At 37.1% G+C, this 16,504-nt stretch overlaps 1 protein-coding gene across 2 annotated transcripts in view; it reads right to left on the reverse strand.

Annotated features, from left to right (window-relative positions):
• Positions 1 to 6,266, reverse strand: part of EIF3H (eukaryotic translation initiation factor 3 subunit H) — a 98,508-nt gene extending 92,242 nt beyond the window's left edge. Inside the window, exon 1 of one of the 2 annotated variants that reach the window (XM_060611183.3) lies at positions 6,101 to 6,265. In XM_060611183.3, the coding sequence (XP_060467166.2) occupies positions 6,101 to 6,232 (132 nt within the window). In that variant the 5' untranslated portion in view covers positions 6,233 to 6,265. Of the gene's footprint in view, positions 1 to 6,100 lie in introns of both variants that reach the window. The other variant, XM_060611182.3, reaches the window with a different exon arrangement.
• Between the last annotated feature and the right edge of the window lie 10,238 nt (positions 6,267 to 16,504).

Genomic DNA, 16,504 nt, shown 5'->3' on the forward strand with positions numbered 1-16,504 from the left:
TTAAGTCTGTGTGACTGGTTGGCTAAAGACTGCCTTTTTCCAAACAAGAATATTTACTAAGTTGACTTCTTTTAGCTACAAATAATCTCCTCAAACATGACAGATAATTGGGGCACCTGGGTGGCTCAGCCGGTTAAGCGTTTTGACTTCGGCTCAGGTCATGATCTCACGGTTTGTTGGTTCGAGCCCCATGTCGGGCTCTGTGCTGACAGCTCAGAGCCTGGAGCCTGCTTTAGATTCTGTGTCTCCCTCCCTCTCTCTCTCTCTCTGCCCCTCCCCTGCTCATGCTCTGTCTCTCTTTCTCTCAAAAGTAAACGTTAACAATGTATATATATATATATATATAAGACAGATTATTAAATCTAAAGATTCCAATATATTAGCTTTCTTGTGCATTTTAAAGTTTTAAGTCTGTAAGAGACCCAAGTTTTAGAAAATACACTTCCTGATGCTTGAGCAGGAACACTAGATTCATTATATTGTGAACACTGTATTTCTATTTCCCCTTATCCTAACATTCATCAAGTCACATAATCTATATGTATATGAGCTTCCTCATTTATAAAACAGGGATAATAATGGTTCCCAAATCAGAGTTGTTACAGGGCTTCAATGCTGTAATATAAAGTACTTTAAATAGTACCTGGCACATAAGAGCAAACATCTACTGAGTCCTTACAACGTATGAAGTAGTTGTAATAATGGAAAGCAAAATGCATCAAAGATGCCAATTTGTGATATGGGTCCAAGCTCTAGAATAAATTCACTGTATGCTCTTGAAAAGCCACTCAGTTTCTATAAGTGACTAAATCATATGTATAATCCAGCTAATCCTGGTTCTATCAGCTCCCGGAGTTCCTAAAATATAATAATGTATGTCAAATTTTTTATCTACTATAAAAAGCTATTGCTTTCGATTAGGAACACCTTACTTGCCAAAGTAAAAATACAACTAAGTGGTCAAAATGTCAGACTGTACACTTAATTTAATCTCATTCAGAGTGTGTGTTTGGTCTCACTTTAAAAATAATGCTGGGGCGCCTGGGTGGCTCAGTTGGTTGAGCGTCTAACTTCAGCTCAAGTCAGGATCTCACAGTTCGTGAGTTTGAGCCCCACATCGGGCTCTGTGCTGACAGCTCAGAGCCTGGAGCCTGTTTCAGATTCTGTGTCTCCCTTTCTCTGCCTCTTTCGCGCTCATGCTCTGTCTCTGTCTCTCAAAAATGAATAAACGTTAAAAAAAAATTTTTTTTTTTTAAATAATGCTAACAAGACTGCTTATCTGGTTTTCCGTTGTAGCAAATGAGAAGCTGGAAATAAAAAGGATAAAAGCCATACAAGTTTAACAACAAAAACAAAACCAAAAAAAAAAAAAAAAAAAAAAATGCAGCCAATTAGAAAGATAAATTACTCAAGGCACCTAAATTCAAAAACAGGGGACATTACAGAAATAAACACATGTGAATACCCATAGGGATTCTGGAGGACTACTGTCCAGTATGGGGCAATAAATTATGTTTTTAATGATACTACTAAGTCATCAAAACATAGCTAAGTGATACAAGCCACATTCACTATTCTGACTAAAGAGGCAGAAATTTACGTAATACACTGCAAAAAGATTTATAATTAAAATGTCTAAAATGTAAACGTTTTGGTGCTTGAAAGACTTTCAAGTTACCTGGCTGAAATATACATAAAAAGCAACTTATTTATTCTTTACTGAAGTCAGAAAACTGAAAGAAGAAGCCAAGAGCCACACAATTTTTGGGGGGCCAAACTGTGTTTTACTTGAGCCATGGACTTTAGACAAGAGCTTCCATTTCATAGTTTAACAAACTGTTATCTAGTCTTTATAACTTCATGTAGTCTCCCACACACACACACACAACGTACAGACATACATGTCATAGCACAGTACAAGCCCTTTACAAATTTGAATTATTCATTTCAGTTCACAGAGCACTTCCACCAACATTTTCTCATTAGATCTGAATCACCACCAGGTAAGTAAGGCAGATAACATCAACCCTAAAAGCTGTTGTGACAATCAGACATAGTCTCACCAAACCTTCCTTCACAGGGTCTTGTAAATAGCAGGTGCTCAAAAAACATTAGAGATTTTTCTTGTAGGTATGACGCTGATGCTTAAAAAGAGGAAGAAATATGGGCAAGTTTATAAAGTTCACTGGTCTCACTCCTGTGTTTCTCACAAACACACCATTAATCTCTACAAAGCATTTACTGACCCAGTTTCCTCATGATTCATTTTCAAGAAAATTTCTTGTACCACAGAACTGTATTCACTCACAATATCTGAGTGCTTTCTATGGGTCGGTCACTGTTCTAGACACTTGTAAATATTGCAGTGAATAAGCCTGACATTGCTCCTGCTCTCCAGAAGTTGGTATTTTAGTGTATTTTTTAGTGTGAGAAGACAAACAAGCAACAAATAAATAAGAGACTTTCAACAGTAACAAGGGCCTAAAAGTCAGATAAAAGGGTCAATGAACTGATGTAGCCTCTTTAGAGTAGTCAGAAAGTACCTGTGAGGTAATATCTGAGCTGACACCTGAATGACAAAGGATACAGAACTCTTACTTTTTCATTTACTAGTAACATCCTCTACCTTACTTCCAAAAAAAGAGAAATGAGGTAGCCAACAACTTTAAATAAGGTAACTTTTTGCATAAAACAGAAAAACAAAATTTGAAAGGAAGTAAATTTCAGTGGTAATCATTTTTAAGCACCAGAACTATGAAAAGTACAAGTATTTTACAATTTTACCTTCAAATGATCATCTCAGTGAGAAAGGAAAAATAAACAATAAACTATCAATTAACAGTCTATGCTCACATGCCAGGATGAGAGATACAACTGTCATTAAAAGTTCAGATAAAGGAAGAGATCAATGTGAACCAGAACAATACTTTTCAAACATTAAGATTCTATACAGTAGATCAAGAAGGGGCCCTGAGATTCTGAAATACTGTATTTCTGCATTTCTAACAAGGTACCAGGTAAGCCCAATTCCACTGGTCTTGCTGGTCTTGCTGGCCCATGGAAAGATTCAAACTGGTCTGGGGGAACAAGGTAGCTTTTACAGGAAAAGTTCAACAGGAACAATTAGTTTGATCTTTTCTAGGAACAATGAGATCACCTGACTGCAATAAAAATCCACTCTTCCATTCCCGGAGGATTCACTTAGCACCAACTCTGTGCAGGGTACAGTAAAAGTCAAATTGACAAGTCTAATGGAACAGATGATTAAAAGATTCTTGAAAGATACCATTTCACACAAGGAAAATAAGCCATCTATAACTGTCCATTATCAGTCAGATGAGGACAATTACATCACATTCATACAATGAGATGCTCTATAGTAATGGAAATGAATTACTGTCACTTAGTCTAGAATGGACTAATCTCAAAAACAATGTGAGATATACATATATATGACTCAGGACATGGGAGAACATGTACTATGATTTAATTCATATTTCATTCATTTTATTAATATACACAGGCAAAACTAAACAGATTATTTAGGAATACTCTATGGTGAAGCTATAAAGAAAACACAATCACTGAAACAAAGTTCACAATAGTGATTACAGGATGCAAAGAAGGGATGGGAGGAAAGGATGAAATAAGGGAATCGGCTTCAAGGATTTTCGTAATGTCCTATTTCTCACACTGAATGGCAGGTAACTGGATGTTTATTTTGTGATTATTTAAATTGTGTATTATAAGCACTATTTTTCACGTATGATATATTTTGATATTTTTTATAGTTCTTTGCTAATGCTATCAATGATTTTTCTGAAAACTGAATCAGGGGATTAGTAGTAGTAGAGATTCTAACAACAGTGAGTTGAAGCAAAAATGGAAAAATACAACTATAGACAATTCTTTAACCATTGACTTCAAGAGGGAAAAAAAGTGGGGACTAAGAATGGAGCGCAGACTGTTAAATGAAAATGAGACAGAACTGAGCGTTTTAATACAGGAGAGTCCTGACAACATTTACATGTTAAGGGGAAGGTAATATTAAAGATACAGAAGATTTGATGAAACAGGAGCAAAGGAAGGAAGGGTTCAATACAAGAAAAATTGGTCTTGTCCATTAACAAAATAAAATGCCAAGAACAAATGTGATTAAACATGAGGTCAATCATAGTTCTGTGTGGCTGGAATGTACACTTAATAAGAGGCTTGGAAAATTAACCTGAACACAAGCAAGGGCAACATCACTGAAAACATTTCAGGAAGGAAGCTAACAAGATCTAAACTTTCACATTAAGTGAATGTTTTAAGGAAAGTACGAAAGATGGACTGAAGAGGACTAGGAGAACAATTCGAGATACCACTAAAATAATCTGTAAAAGGTATCAGAACATGAACTAGGAATAGTATAAGAATAAAACGAAATATTGTATTCATTCATTCATCCTGTCTATGTTGGTTAAAAGGTTCCGTATTGAGAATATACCACATAAACACAGTCCCTAGCCTGCCCTCAGTAGCTTACATTTCTGTGGGGGAGACAAGAAAGCAAACAAGACAGTTACAGGCAGTGGAAAATGCTATGAAACAGAGTGGTGTGATGGAGGATGATGCGGAGGGAACTACATTTGACAGGGTTGGTAGGCAAGACCTTTCTTAAAACGGGGCATTTAAGTCAACAACCTAAAGGAAAAAAAGAAGCCAAGTAGGAAGAAATACTTGAAGTATTTCAGGAAGAGAAAACAATGAATTAAAATGTCACTGTGAATGCAGCCTAGAAAAAAGGATGAGGGGAGCTTGGAGGAAGACACAAGAATAGCAGGACCTTGAAGGATGTGGTAAGAAGTCTGTATTTTATTGCAGGTGAATGTGGTTGATGGCATATAGATGAGAAGCAAATGAATTTGATATATTTTGGAGATGGAACCAACAGGACGTGCTGAGACTGAATGCTGGGGGTTGGGGGGAGAACAAATATAGGTTAATGCCGAAGTTTTCCGATTTGTTCAAATGGGTAGATGGTAATCCCATTTACTACTATGGGAGAGACTGAGGTAAGACCAAGGAGGAGGAGAGGGTAAGGAACGGGGAGATAGCAATAATCTTATTTTGGACAAGTTAAATTTGAGATGCCTATAAAATAGCCAAATAGCAATGTCAAGCAGGCAGTAAGGTATTCAAGCGTGGCATTCAAAAACCAAGTCTGGCAAAAATTATAAATCAGAATACAAGTAATATTTAAAGCCACAAGAAGGGAACTTAAGGAGTGTCTACTACTGTAACTTTTTGTAACAGAAGTAATAATAATTAAGCAACTACAATGAAATGGTAACTTACAATGTCCCAGAGACTGTTCTAGTTATTGACACATTTTTCGGCCAATTTTAATCCTCAAAACAACTAAAATGAGGAAAATAAGTATAAAGAGGTTAACTTAGCCAATATTATTCAGCTAATTTTGGAGGTAAGACTCAAACCCAAGCAGTCTGGCTCCAGCAGTGTGCTATTACCTACTTTGTTACACTATCTCAGGCATAGACCTGATAGAATGATGCCTAAACCCAAATCCTGAGGAACTCCAACATTCATAGATGAAGAAAGGAGACGCCAACACAAAAGATGTTCATTCCCACTGCATGGTTTCAGTAAACGCTGAGCCACAAACTCAGAAGTGTCTACAAAGTAAATCTCCACTTAGCAAGTTACAGATGTCAGGTCCCAGCAGGGAAGCAATGGAGTTTACTTTATCTTCCAAAAGCCCTAGATTCCTAGATCCTTCTGGACACCTCCTTCACCTATTTGTCTCCCCGAAGAGTCCTTCTCCAAATCCAAGCATCTCAAAACAAGACCTCAAAGATCTGTCACACTCACCCCTAGTTTCTATTCCCTATCTCAGACCTCAACTCCCCCGATGGATGGCAGAGAAAGCTGTCGCGCCTCCCAACAAAAAGTAAAGACGAAAGAGAAAGGTCCAAGGGGAAAAACTTGTCCCAGTCTCACCAGGCCCAGTGGCGAGGCTGCCAAGCAGCACGTCGGGCAGGACTCGACTAAGAACTGAGCTGCCCACGTGGGCCTGGGGAAACGGAACCCCACTCACCAAGCCATCTATCTGCACTTGTTTCACTGCCGAATCTCCGGACCCGCCTTTGCTTTTGCCTTTCCCCGCCGGGCCGGTGGTGGAGCTGGAAGAAGCGGCGGCGGAGCCGGTGCCTTCCTTGCGGGACGCCATCTTTCCAGACAGACAGGAAAAAGGAGAAACGTGAGTGACCGGAAGCGGAAGTACGAGCTTTACGTGACGTCATGCACAGTCCGGTGCTCGAGGGGCGGAGCTGAGAGGAAAAACTGGAGTGGGGCTCCGCCTCCCCTTTCTTTTTCCAGCCTCACCTCCTTCGCCGAAGTAATCCTCTGCGCATGTGCGCTATGTGTTTGAGGCTTTTTTTCTTCTCTTTGAATGCTGTAAGAGAGAAGTAGACTTTTTAGAATATTTTACACCTTATGTTTAGTCAGTGTCCATTAGTCAAGTAAGTTGATCATAACAGCATTTTATTTCACATTTTATGTAGCGTCTCGCCTAATCATTTTTCTTTTTTTTTTTTTTAATGTTTTTATTTATTTTTGAGACAGAGACAGAGCATGAGCAGGTGAGGGGCAGAGAGCAAGGGAGACACAGAATCTGAAGCAGGCTCCAGGCTCTGAGCTGTCAGCACAGAGCCCGATGCGGGGTTGGAACTCACAGGCCACGAGGTCATTACCTGAGCTGAAGTCGGACGCCTAACCGACTGAGCCACCCAGGCGCCCCTCACTTTTCATTTTTATTAATCCCCACTCCTGATCTTGTAAACTATGAAGAGCTGTACTAAGTCCCATCACACGTGCTTGGAAGCTGAGACATGATTTGTCCAACGTCATTCTGTTAATTAGTGGCAAGCTGGTATTGCTATTTGTCTTATGTAATTTTAGATAGCAGTCTCTAACCACTTAGATTATGCAGAAATTAATTAAAACATGGGAACTTTGATCAGAATTATCAGAACTGATAGCCCTTTGCTGCTATGTAAATCATACAGGATTTACATGAGTAATGTACAAATAAGTTATTTTTATGTACAGTGTTCCAGGATGATGTAGAACATACTCCTTAAAAATCATGTTGACCTAGGGGCGCCTGGGTGGCTTAGTCGGTTAAGCGGCTGACTTCAGCTCAGCTCAGGTCATGATCTCGCAGTCCGTGAGTTCGAGCCCCGTGTTGGGCTCTGTGCTGACAGCTCAGAGCCTGGAGCCTGTTTCAGATTCTGTGACTCCCTCTCTTTGACCCTCCCCTGTTCATGCTCTGTCTCTCCCTGTCTCAAAAATAAATAAAAGCATTAAAAAAATTAAAAAAAAAATCATGTTGACCTATAACATAGTTCTCTGAAATATAGAACTCAAATCTTTAAAACAATACTTGACAGCTGTCAAAAATCATTTTATATAAGGAATTTAAGACATTCTTTCTATGCTTCAAACTTTGCCTATTGCTTATTTTTCAAATGTTTACTCATTCCATAGATGTCTATGCAGAACTGATGATTCCCAAATTTTTTTTCCCTAGATCTCTCGACTGAAGTCCACACCAGCATGCACATCTGCCTATGCAACACCTCCACTATATGTTCAACATGCACCTGCAACTTAACCTTCCCACAGCTCCAAACACTGCCTCCCTTCCTTGGTCTTCCCCATCTGATTTGACGACAGCTCGATTCTTCCAGTTGATTAGACCAAAAGCCTTGGAGTCATCTCTGACTTCTCTGTTTCCCTCACACCCCTGCAGCCAACCCTAGCTCAAAACTATACAGAAAAGGGAATTCTAAAAAGTATGATTCCAGCTTAGCTAAGTTGATATAGTACAAACCCACCACAGTCCACCCAACTATAGACTATCTAAAAGGAACTCATTTCAAATATAATGATATAGGCATATTGAAAGTAAAATGATAGAAAAAATATATCACTCAAACATTAAGCAAAAGAAAACAGGAGTGACTATATTAAAATCAAATAAAGGAGAATTTGGAGCAAAGAAAATAACCAGAGACAGAAGGAGACATATAATGATAAAATGGCCAATCACAATAACACATAGCAATTCTAATTGTGTATTCCCTAGCAACAAAGCTGAGGTTACATAAAGAAAAAAATTCCTAGAACTCAAAGGACAAATAGACAAATACACACTCATAGTTAGAGACATCAAGTCCCCTCTCTCAACAATTGACGGAAAAACTAGAGAGAAAACTAGCTAGAATATAAAGGAACTCAGCAATACCATCAACAGGATCTAATCAACATTTATAAAACATTCCACCCAACAACAGAATACACATTCATTTTGTTCTTTCCAAATGCCCATGGAACATATAAACCATATCCTGAACCATGAACAAAACTTGAAAAATTTAAAAGAATTGAAATCACACAGAGTATGTTTTCCAACCACAATGGATTCAAACTAGAAGTCAAAACAAAAAGGTAACAGAAAATTTTCCAAATACAGTACTTGGAAACTAAACAACACGCTTCTAATAACCCATGGATCAAAGAGGAAGTCTTGAGGGAACTTTAAAAACACACACACATTGAACTGAATGAATATGAAAATGTAAAATGTCAAAATCTGTGAGACACAGCTACCTCAGTGCTCAGAGAAAAGTTTATAGCTAAATGCATACATTCTGAAAGAGGAAATATCTCAAATCAATAACGAAAGCTCCCTCCTCAAGATACTAGAAAAATAAGAGCAAAATAACCTAAAGCCTGCAGAAAATATTAAATAACAGATTGCAGCAGAACACAGGATATTCTGTACTGATCACCGAAAGAAGGTTGGTTGCAATCATTAAGTTGTGTTTCTGCCCACACCCTGCCAAAAGCAGTTTGATATTGTGAGTATTAAGTCATTGTGGCTATTCATTTACCAGAGAAAATAAATTTACCCTGTATCCCTAGCAATACATTCTTCATTCTTTCTGTCAAAGGAGCTAAAGTTTTTAGCATACTTCTATATTTGCTGGAAATATTTCAAATTTAGTCAGAAGCAAAAAGAGAGAGGATGGTGAGGGCCTTCCAAAGCAAGCTGTGGACTGTGCCCATGGGTGACTACCACCTAGGGACAGGAAGCAAAGAATAGCCTGTCATACCTGAATGAAAAAATGAAAAAATAAACAGTCTGACTGGTTCTGCCTTTGTGGCATAGTAACTCTACCCACTAGGAAAACACAGCCCAGTGAATGTCAGACTGTGACCAGTCCGTGCCTCAGAACCAGCCAGTGTTGGAGCTGCTTTCCCTCACTTGGCAAAGGCTTTCTTAAATCCCTTTCAATGTGTGAAATGACAGTCAAGACACCAAAGATGAGTCAAAGGATTTTTTTAAATGACACTTTATTCCTATTTGGTGTACAGAGGAGCCAAAACATTTTTTAAAATGTAAATATATTCCTATTCAGTTGGTGCCTGCTTCCAGACCTCTATGGAAAGAAGCTTCCTTTGATCATCTGACAAGTCTTGGGTTCTGAGCTGAGCAGTGCCCTTGGTCCTGGAGTTAGATAGGCAGAGAGCAGGCTCTGTGTCTGTGCCTGCCAGGGGCTCACAGATAACCTCTATAGGACCAACCTAGCTTTTGTTCTAGCTTTGGTGTGAAGGAAGAGGGTAGAAAGTAATCTGATCTTTCTATTTACTGCCCCTCTCAGAGGTAACTGTATATTCATGATGCACAGCTCAGGGGTTGTCCTCTTCTAGTGTCCATTAGAAACAAAGAAGCAAGGAAAATTTCAGGCAAAGCTTTCAGCCAAGGATTCTGTAAAGAGTGTATGTTCTTACCTCTTCTGTATACATTATTTTCTAGGAAAGAAGCACAGAGATCTTTTTTCCCTTGGGAAGAAGATGTGGTTATGTGATGGTTATGAGATCTCCAAAAATATCACATTAGCCCTTCCTTCTTTCAGGAGTCACAAGTAACAGAATGGAGAGAAACGGGGGCCTACCCTCCAACGACACTCATGAGGAAGGGATCAGAAACTCCCTATTCTACAGAAATGGGAGGAAAGGGAAGTTTCTACCCCTCCACAAGAGACTATATGGTGCCATTATAATTAACAAGCCAGGTCTACAATACAAAAATTAGATGTAAGCAAAGCCAGAAAAAACAACATATAAATATTACAATATTTATATTATAATATAAATATTATAATATATTTGTATGATATATTATATAAAGTATATAATATAATATAAAAATATATTTATATTATATATTATATAAAAACAACATGTAAATATTATAAATAAATAGGGAAAAACTAAAGTTCTGGATGAAGCTAGTATACTGTTTAGAAGTCCACAAATATTCATTAGGCCAGAAAAAATCATCGGGCTTAAAACACAAAACACTTTGCTTAATATTTAACTAGAGTGGAAAAGATGCCTTTGGGAGATGTTGAAAGCAGCTAATAGCAACAGTTACTTCCACATCCCAGCCTCTTCATGGTTTTGTCCAGGATAAAATAAGAACATATGCAGAACATCTTAAATTTCTTTAAAGCATGGTATTATACAGGTAATGCTATCATTTTTCCTTTTATTTATTTATTTTTTAAAGTAAGCTCTACACCCAACATGGGGCTCAAATTCACAACTCTGAGACCAAGAGTCACATGCTCCACCAACTGAGCCAGTCAGGTGCCCGTGTCATTTTTCTTTTAAAATACATTTTTGGGGGGCCTGGATTTAACAAATAAACATCAATTAGGTCACTTGGGGCTGCAAGTAACAAAAAACAAGTACACACCAAAAAACAATTTAATTATTTTAAACAAGAAGGAAGGAAATGTACTCTATCACGTAACTAAATGTCTAGGTTGGGAGTACATATTCCAAATAAAGTAGCATAGAGTCTCCAGTTCCATGTCATTATGATTCTCTTGACTCTGGCTTCTGACATGTTTTAGTTCTGTCCACAAACTGGCTACCTATAAACTCAAAACTGCTGCCAGTAGCAATGGACACAATGCACTTCATTTTTTTTAATGTTTATTGCAAGAAAAAGAAAACCTCTCCCCAACCAAGGGGGTAGAAAGTTCTCTCTCTCTCTCTCTTTTTAATGTTTATATTTTTGGGAGAGAGAGACAGAGCATGAGCAGGGGAGGAGCAGAGAGAGAGGGAGACACAGAATCCAAAACAGGCTCTACGCTCTGAGCTATTAGCACAGAGCCTGACGCGGGGCTCAAACTCACCAACCCTGAGATCATGACCTGAGCCGAAGTTGGACACTCAACTGACTGAGGCAACCAGGCGCCCCCTAAAAAAGGTCTTTCTCTTTAGTCTTATTGGAATCAATTTAAATCATATGCTTCCTTCTGTGTACATGTGGAATGAAACTGTGAGCCTATTGTTTGAAGAGCTAAGTGATTTGTTCAGTACTATGAAAGGAACAATAGAAAGGGTAAAGAGAGAGCCAATAAAAAGAAAATAATATTCATTTATACATAAGACCCAGCATGTGGGCATTTTCTATATGTTTGCTAGAATAATAATTTTAGAAACAACATTTGACTTTCTCATCTCAGTATTTTGATTTATGAATTACCAACTAATATTAAAACAAAGTGATCTAGTATTGAAAACATTTGCACGGATTCTAAGAATGACTTTTACTTTGTATAATATCATGTAACTAATACCTTGTATTGATGTGATTTAATTATAAATATGAGACTTTGAAATAATATTCTACTGCATTATTGAAAGTTTGTTTAATTTCTTGCCACCAGTAGTTCAGTTTCTGCTGTGAAGTCCTCCTGCTGCTTAAAAATATATACCAAAGCATGAGCAAAATGGTTGTCTTCAGCATTTTGTTTAATGTAAATAAATCGTGTTTTTAGAAAATCCTTTTAATGCCATAATCTGACGTAATTTTTGATCTTTAAACTCCTTTAAGTAACAGTAATAATATTTGTTTACCTAGAGTAATTTTACAAGGATTCATTAATCTAAAATGCTTTGATAAGTTAAAATGAAAGACCCTGTACGATACAAACTTCTCTACCACTTTCAGTTATGATTTAATTAAATTTCAAATGGCAGTTTGTTATGCATCAAAGTAAAACAGTTTGCACATTGCTGCCACTTTTTAACTTTTCCTCCTCTCTACCAGTTTTTGGTTTTACCACTTTCATTAAAATCATTAAACATTTTATAGTAACATCCCAATGTAGAGCACTATTCAGATCTGTTAACGGTAAAAAGTTGAAAATTCCTTTCAATTTAGTTCACATGGCAATATGTGTTCTCTGTATGATTTCATTCAAAGAGACTATTTATTATAGCAAGCAAATTTGCTAGTCTAATTTTATGGCCATCTGATAACCAATGGTGGATACTTCCTGATTACTGTCTGGTTTAAAAATATCCTTGACAAACAGAAATCCCTTGAAACTTTTTTCTAAGAGACAGTTTCTTTATTGTCATTTACCCTGGAGGGAGAGCTCACTGGTACTAGCTGGGCCAACAGACAGAAATCCTGCTTGCTTGCTTTCATTGACAAGTACGTTGACATTAACATTTCCTTGATATTTCTTGCCCAAGCAGTTGGGGTTCTTCATATTTAACTAACTTTATTCAACAGGAGATGCATCCCACTGACATATCCAGTTCAAATCAAATTGTTTATACTTTCAAAAGAAACAAATGTCAAGATAGCTTTTATAGCAAGTAAAAAGGATTTAATTTATTTTACTTTGGAAAAAGAGTCTACCTTTTACAGAAAATATGAAACTGAGATTTTGAACCTGTTCAAAGAAAGGGTAATTGTATTGGCAAACACTAAGCAACATCAAAGTTTCATCAAAGACATCTGTCAAAAGAAAATTCTGGCAAGTAGTTTTAACTTTATCAGTTAGGAGTGGGTTTGGCTGCATATAAAAGAAACTGAATGTGCCATTGTAGGTTCACCCTCAGGTAAAAAAAAACAACCAATCAACCAAACAACAACAACAACAAAAACATTCTGGTGAGTGGTGTTGGTAATGAGGGAGGCTGTGTATGTGTAAAGGCTGGAGGTATATGGGGAATCTCTGTATCTTCTTTTTAATTTTGTTGTAATCCTACTGCTGCTTTAAAATAAATAAAGTCTCAAAAGTGGGGAAAAAACTTAAAATAATATTTTTTAAACCAAGGTAAAAGTTTGTTTTTCTTCTCATGTAAAACAAGTCCAGACATAGAAAGTCTAGATTTGGAAATGACATAGATTCCTTCCTTTATCTGCTTTCCAGCTTAGCACATAGCCTCCATCCTCCAGGTTACCTCATGGACTAAAATAGGCGTCTAGTGTTCCATTCATCACATCCAAATTCCAGAGAGTAGAAAGGAAGAAAGTGGAAAAAAACAAAAGTGCCAATTGCTGAGCCAAGTTGGTGTCTTTTAAACAGCCTTCCCAGAAGGTCTTTGTAACATTTACTCTTATGTAGCCTTGGCTGGAACTTAACCATATGACTATACTTAGCTACACAGAAGGCTGGGAAATAGATTCTTTTCCATGGGCACATTAATGTCCAGAATAAAATCAAATTTCTATTACTAAAAAAAAGAGAGAGAGAGAGAGAGAGAGAGAGAGAAGAGATATTGAGTGACGATTCACAGTCTGTGCCACATCATGTTATAAGTGATGATTTTGTGGGGAATGTCAGTCAGCCATTAAAAATAATGAATGAGAACTATGCCAATTGACTTGGGGTGTAGAGGCAGGAAGAATTTCCACAAGGATTGTTGGGTGAGAAAAGCAAAATGTATAGAAGTGACAAAATATGATGCCACGTTTGAATAACATAAGTAGCAAAAATCTCTCCATGTATGTATGCAAATGATGTATAAAGTATATGAATATGGGAAATGGCTGAAGGACAGCAGGTTGTTAGTGCGTTATCTGAGCAAGGAGAGAAGGGATGAATATCTTTGTGTTGTTCCATTGTTGCACTTGTTATAAAAGGCATTTTTGTACTTTGAAAAACATAAAAAATGTTTTAAAAGGAGGAGAGACCTCTGGATCCAACCTTCAAAACACTGCCTGCCTGCCATGTATGAAAATTCACAGTAAGCAAATCCAGGATGCAGTCTATCATAGCGGATCCTACTGAAGGATTTAGTAGGCCCTCAATACAAACCAGTTTACCTAAGTTGTTTTAAATGATTTATTTAGGGAAATTACCTATTTAGAGCACATGTTAGCTACATAATGTTAGAACATTGTATTCTTTTTGAACTAGTGGGTGTTAACAAATGTTTATAAATATTTAAATATGATTGTAAGGCAGAATAATTTCACAATAGAAATCTCTGTGAATTATCTGGAATCCTAACATTTATGAAATTAAACAAAATAACCTTTATGAATTGTATTTAATGTTTACCTATTTAATTCCATTTAGGCCATGAATCTTTCATGAAAAAGTCTTGTTTGGGAATTAGTCACACCTTGCAAAAATAAATCATTCTGTCAACTTGGCTTCATCAAAATTTCATGAAGAAAAATCTTCAAAATCATGTACAACAAATCGCACTATAAATTATATTTGATCCAGACATAATAAAGAATATGAAGAGCATGAAATAAATAAAGAAAAATAAATTAATTCCCTACCTGAGCTGAATGTCTATTTGGCATGGAAAATGTCCAGTAAAGTGACCTAAGAAAAGAGCTAGTAGCCAGCAATGCTGAGACGTTTGACCATAAGGTCAAAATTATTTTCAATGGCTATTAAAATTTTTAGCAAAGATATTATAAGAATAATTTAAGATGATATAAGATAATTTAAGAATCTTTACTAGTTCAACAAATAACGGCAATATTTGTCTTGTGCCTAGGTTGTGCCCAAATATTGATGTTCTAATATCAGGTCATTGACCCTCAGATCAGAAAGTGTTCGGTGAACTACCTACTGAAAATATCCTATTGGATGAACAGTGATGCTCTACTACAAACCAATCTTCAGGAACATTAATATGCATAATAATGACTTGGGAAGATTGTAATTAAAGGCAATTCCTTTTAATTTTTTTTTTTAACGTTTATTATTTTTGAGAAAGAAAGAGACAGAGCATGAACGGGGGAGGGTCAGAGAGAGGGAGACACAGAATCCGAAACAGGCTCCAGGCTGTCAGCACAGAGCCCAACACGAGGCTCGAACTGACGGAGCAGGTGATCATGACCTGAGCTGAAGTCCGCCGCTTAACCAACTGAGCCACCCAGGCGCCCCAGGGCAATTCCTTGTTGAATAGTATCCCTATCCTTCAATACTTGTTCAGAATCAGAAATCGGCATTTTAAACAAGCATCCTAAGAGCTTTTTCTGCATATCCCAGGATTATGTTTTGAGAAACACTGCTGTAGTAGAAAACTCTGTTTTAAAGTTGCTAATCACCATTGTAAACCGTCTTCATGTTTGTGACATAAGGATCCAGTATGCAAATGGCACTGTCATATACATAGAGCTTGAAAAATAATTATGCTATAGTTTAGTAAGTTAAAAAAAATTGAAAAAATAAAAAACACAAAAAACAACTTGGACTCAAAGCCCTAGTCCTGCACCACATTTTTCTCATTAGTTAACCTTAAAAATCAAACCAGTTACTTTAAGCCCGTTATTTCACCAAGAAAAAAGCATGGTTTTATTCAGCAATAGCAAACAATTACAGTACCAGACAAGTGAGATACACCAAAACCATAGGCAAGTCTGGGGAACAAAGAAGAGGTACTGCTCTTTTATAGATGTAATCTAGAGGTTGGGAAGGCTGATATAAACAAAACGTCCACTGGAGTAAACTGAAAACCTGAAGTATAGTGGCTTCTCATTGGCTAAGTTGTGACTGTATCTCATTGGCTGGGCTGTTGGTGGGATTGGATAAGAAAAGTCTTCCTTCCTACTGCTGGGGTAGTAAAGTGGTATCCATCTACAAGGTCTGTCTCTTCTTTGTGGGGTCTGTTATTGAATAAGAGTAGTGGGGTGTGAGAGCTCCCTCTACCCAGCTCCCATCTCCATTATAGTGAGGTTTCCCTTTATTAATTATCATAAGTGAAATATGATCCAATGGAATGGTGGTGGTAGATAAATCTGTCAATCTATTTTTTAAAAATATTTTAATTGTTTTTGCAAGGCTGGGGTGGTATAATTTCTGTGGTGGGAGTATAGCTGGGGTAAGGAGTTGGCATACAGAGATAAAGAGGAATCAACCTGGATAGCAGTGAGCAATTATACTTAAGAACCATGCATCCAATCCCATAATAACATTTTATAGCTTCCAATTCCTAAATTAATTTTCAGTGAAATAAAAGCAGCAATCTAAGTGATGTGCTGGGAATCAGGACAGGGCACACATTATAGAAATTCTTAGTTCCAATTCCATAAACCTATATCTTCAAATAAAAACCCCAATGCAAATAATACATCTCCATCACTTTGTAAATCAAT

Source organism: Panthera onca, chromosome F2, assembly GCF_046562875.1.
Source record: "Panthera onca isolate mPanOnc1 chromosome F2, mPanOnc1 haplotype 2, whole genome shotgun sequence".
NCBI lineage: Eukaryota > Metazoa > Chordata > Mammalia > Carnivora > Felidae > Panthera > Panthera onca.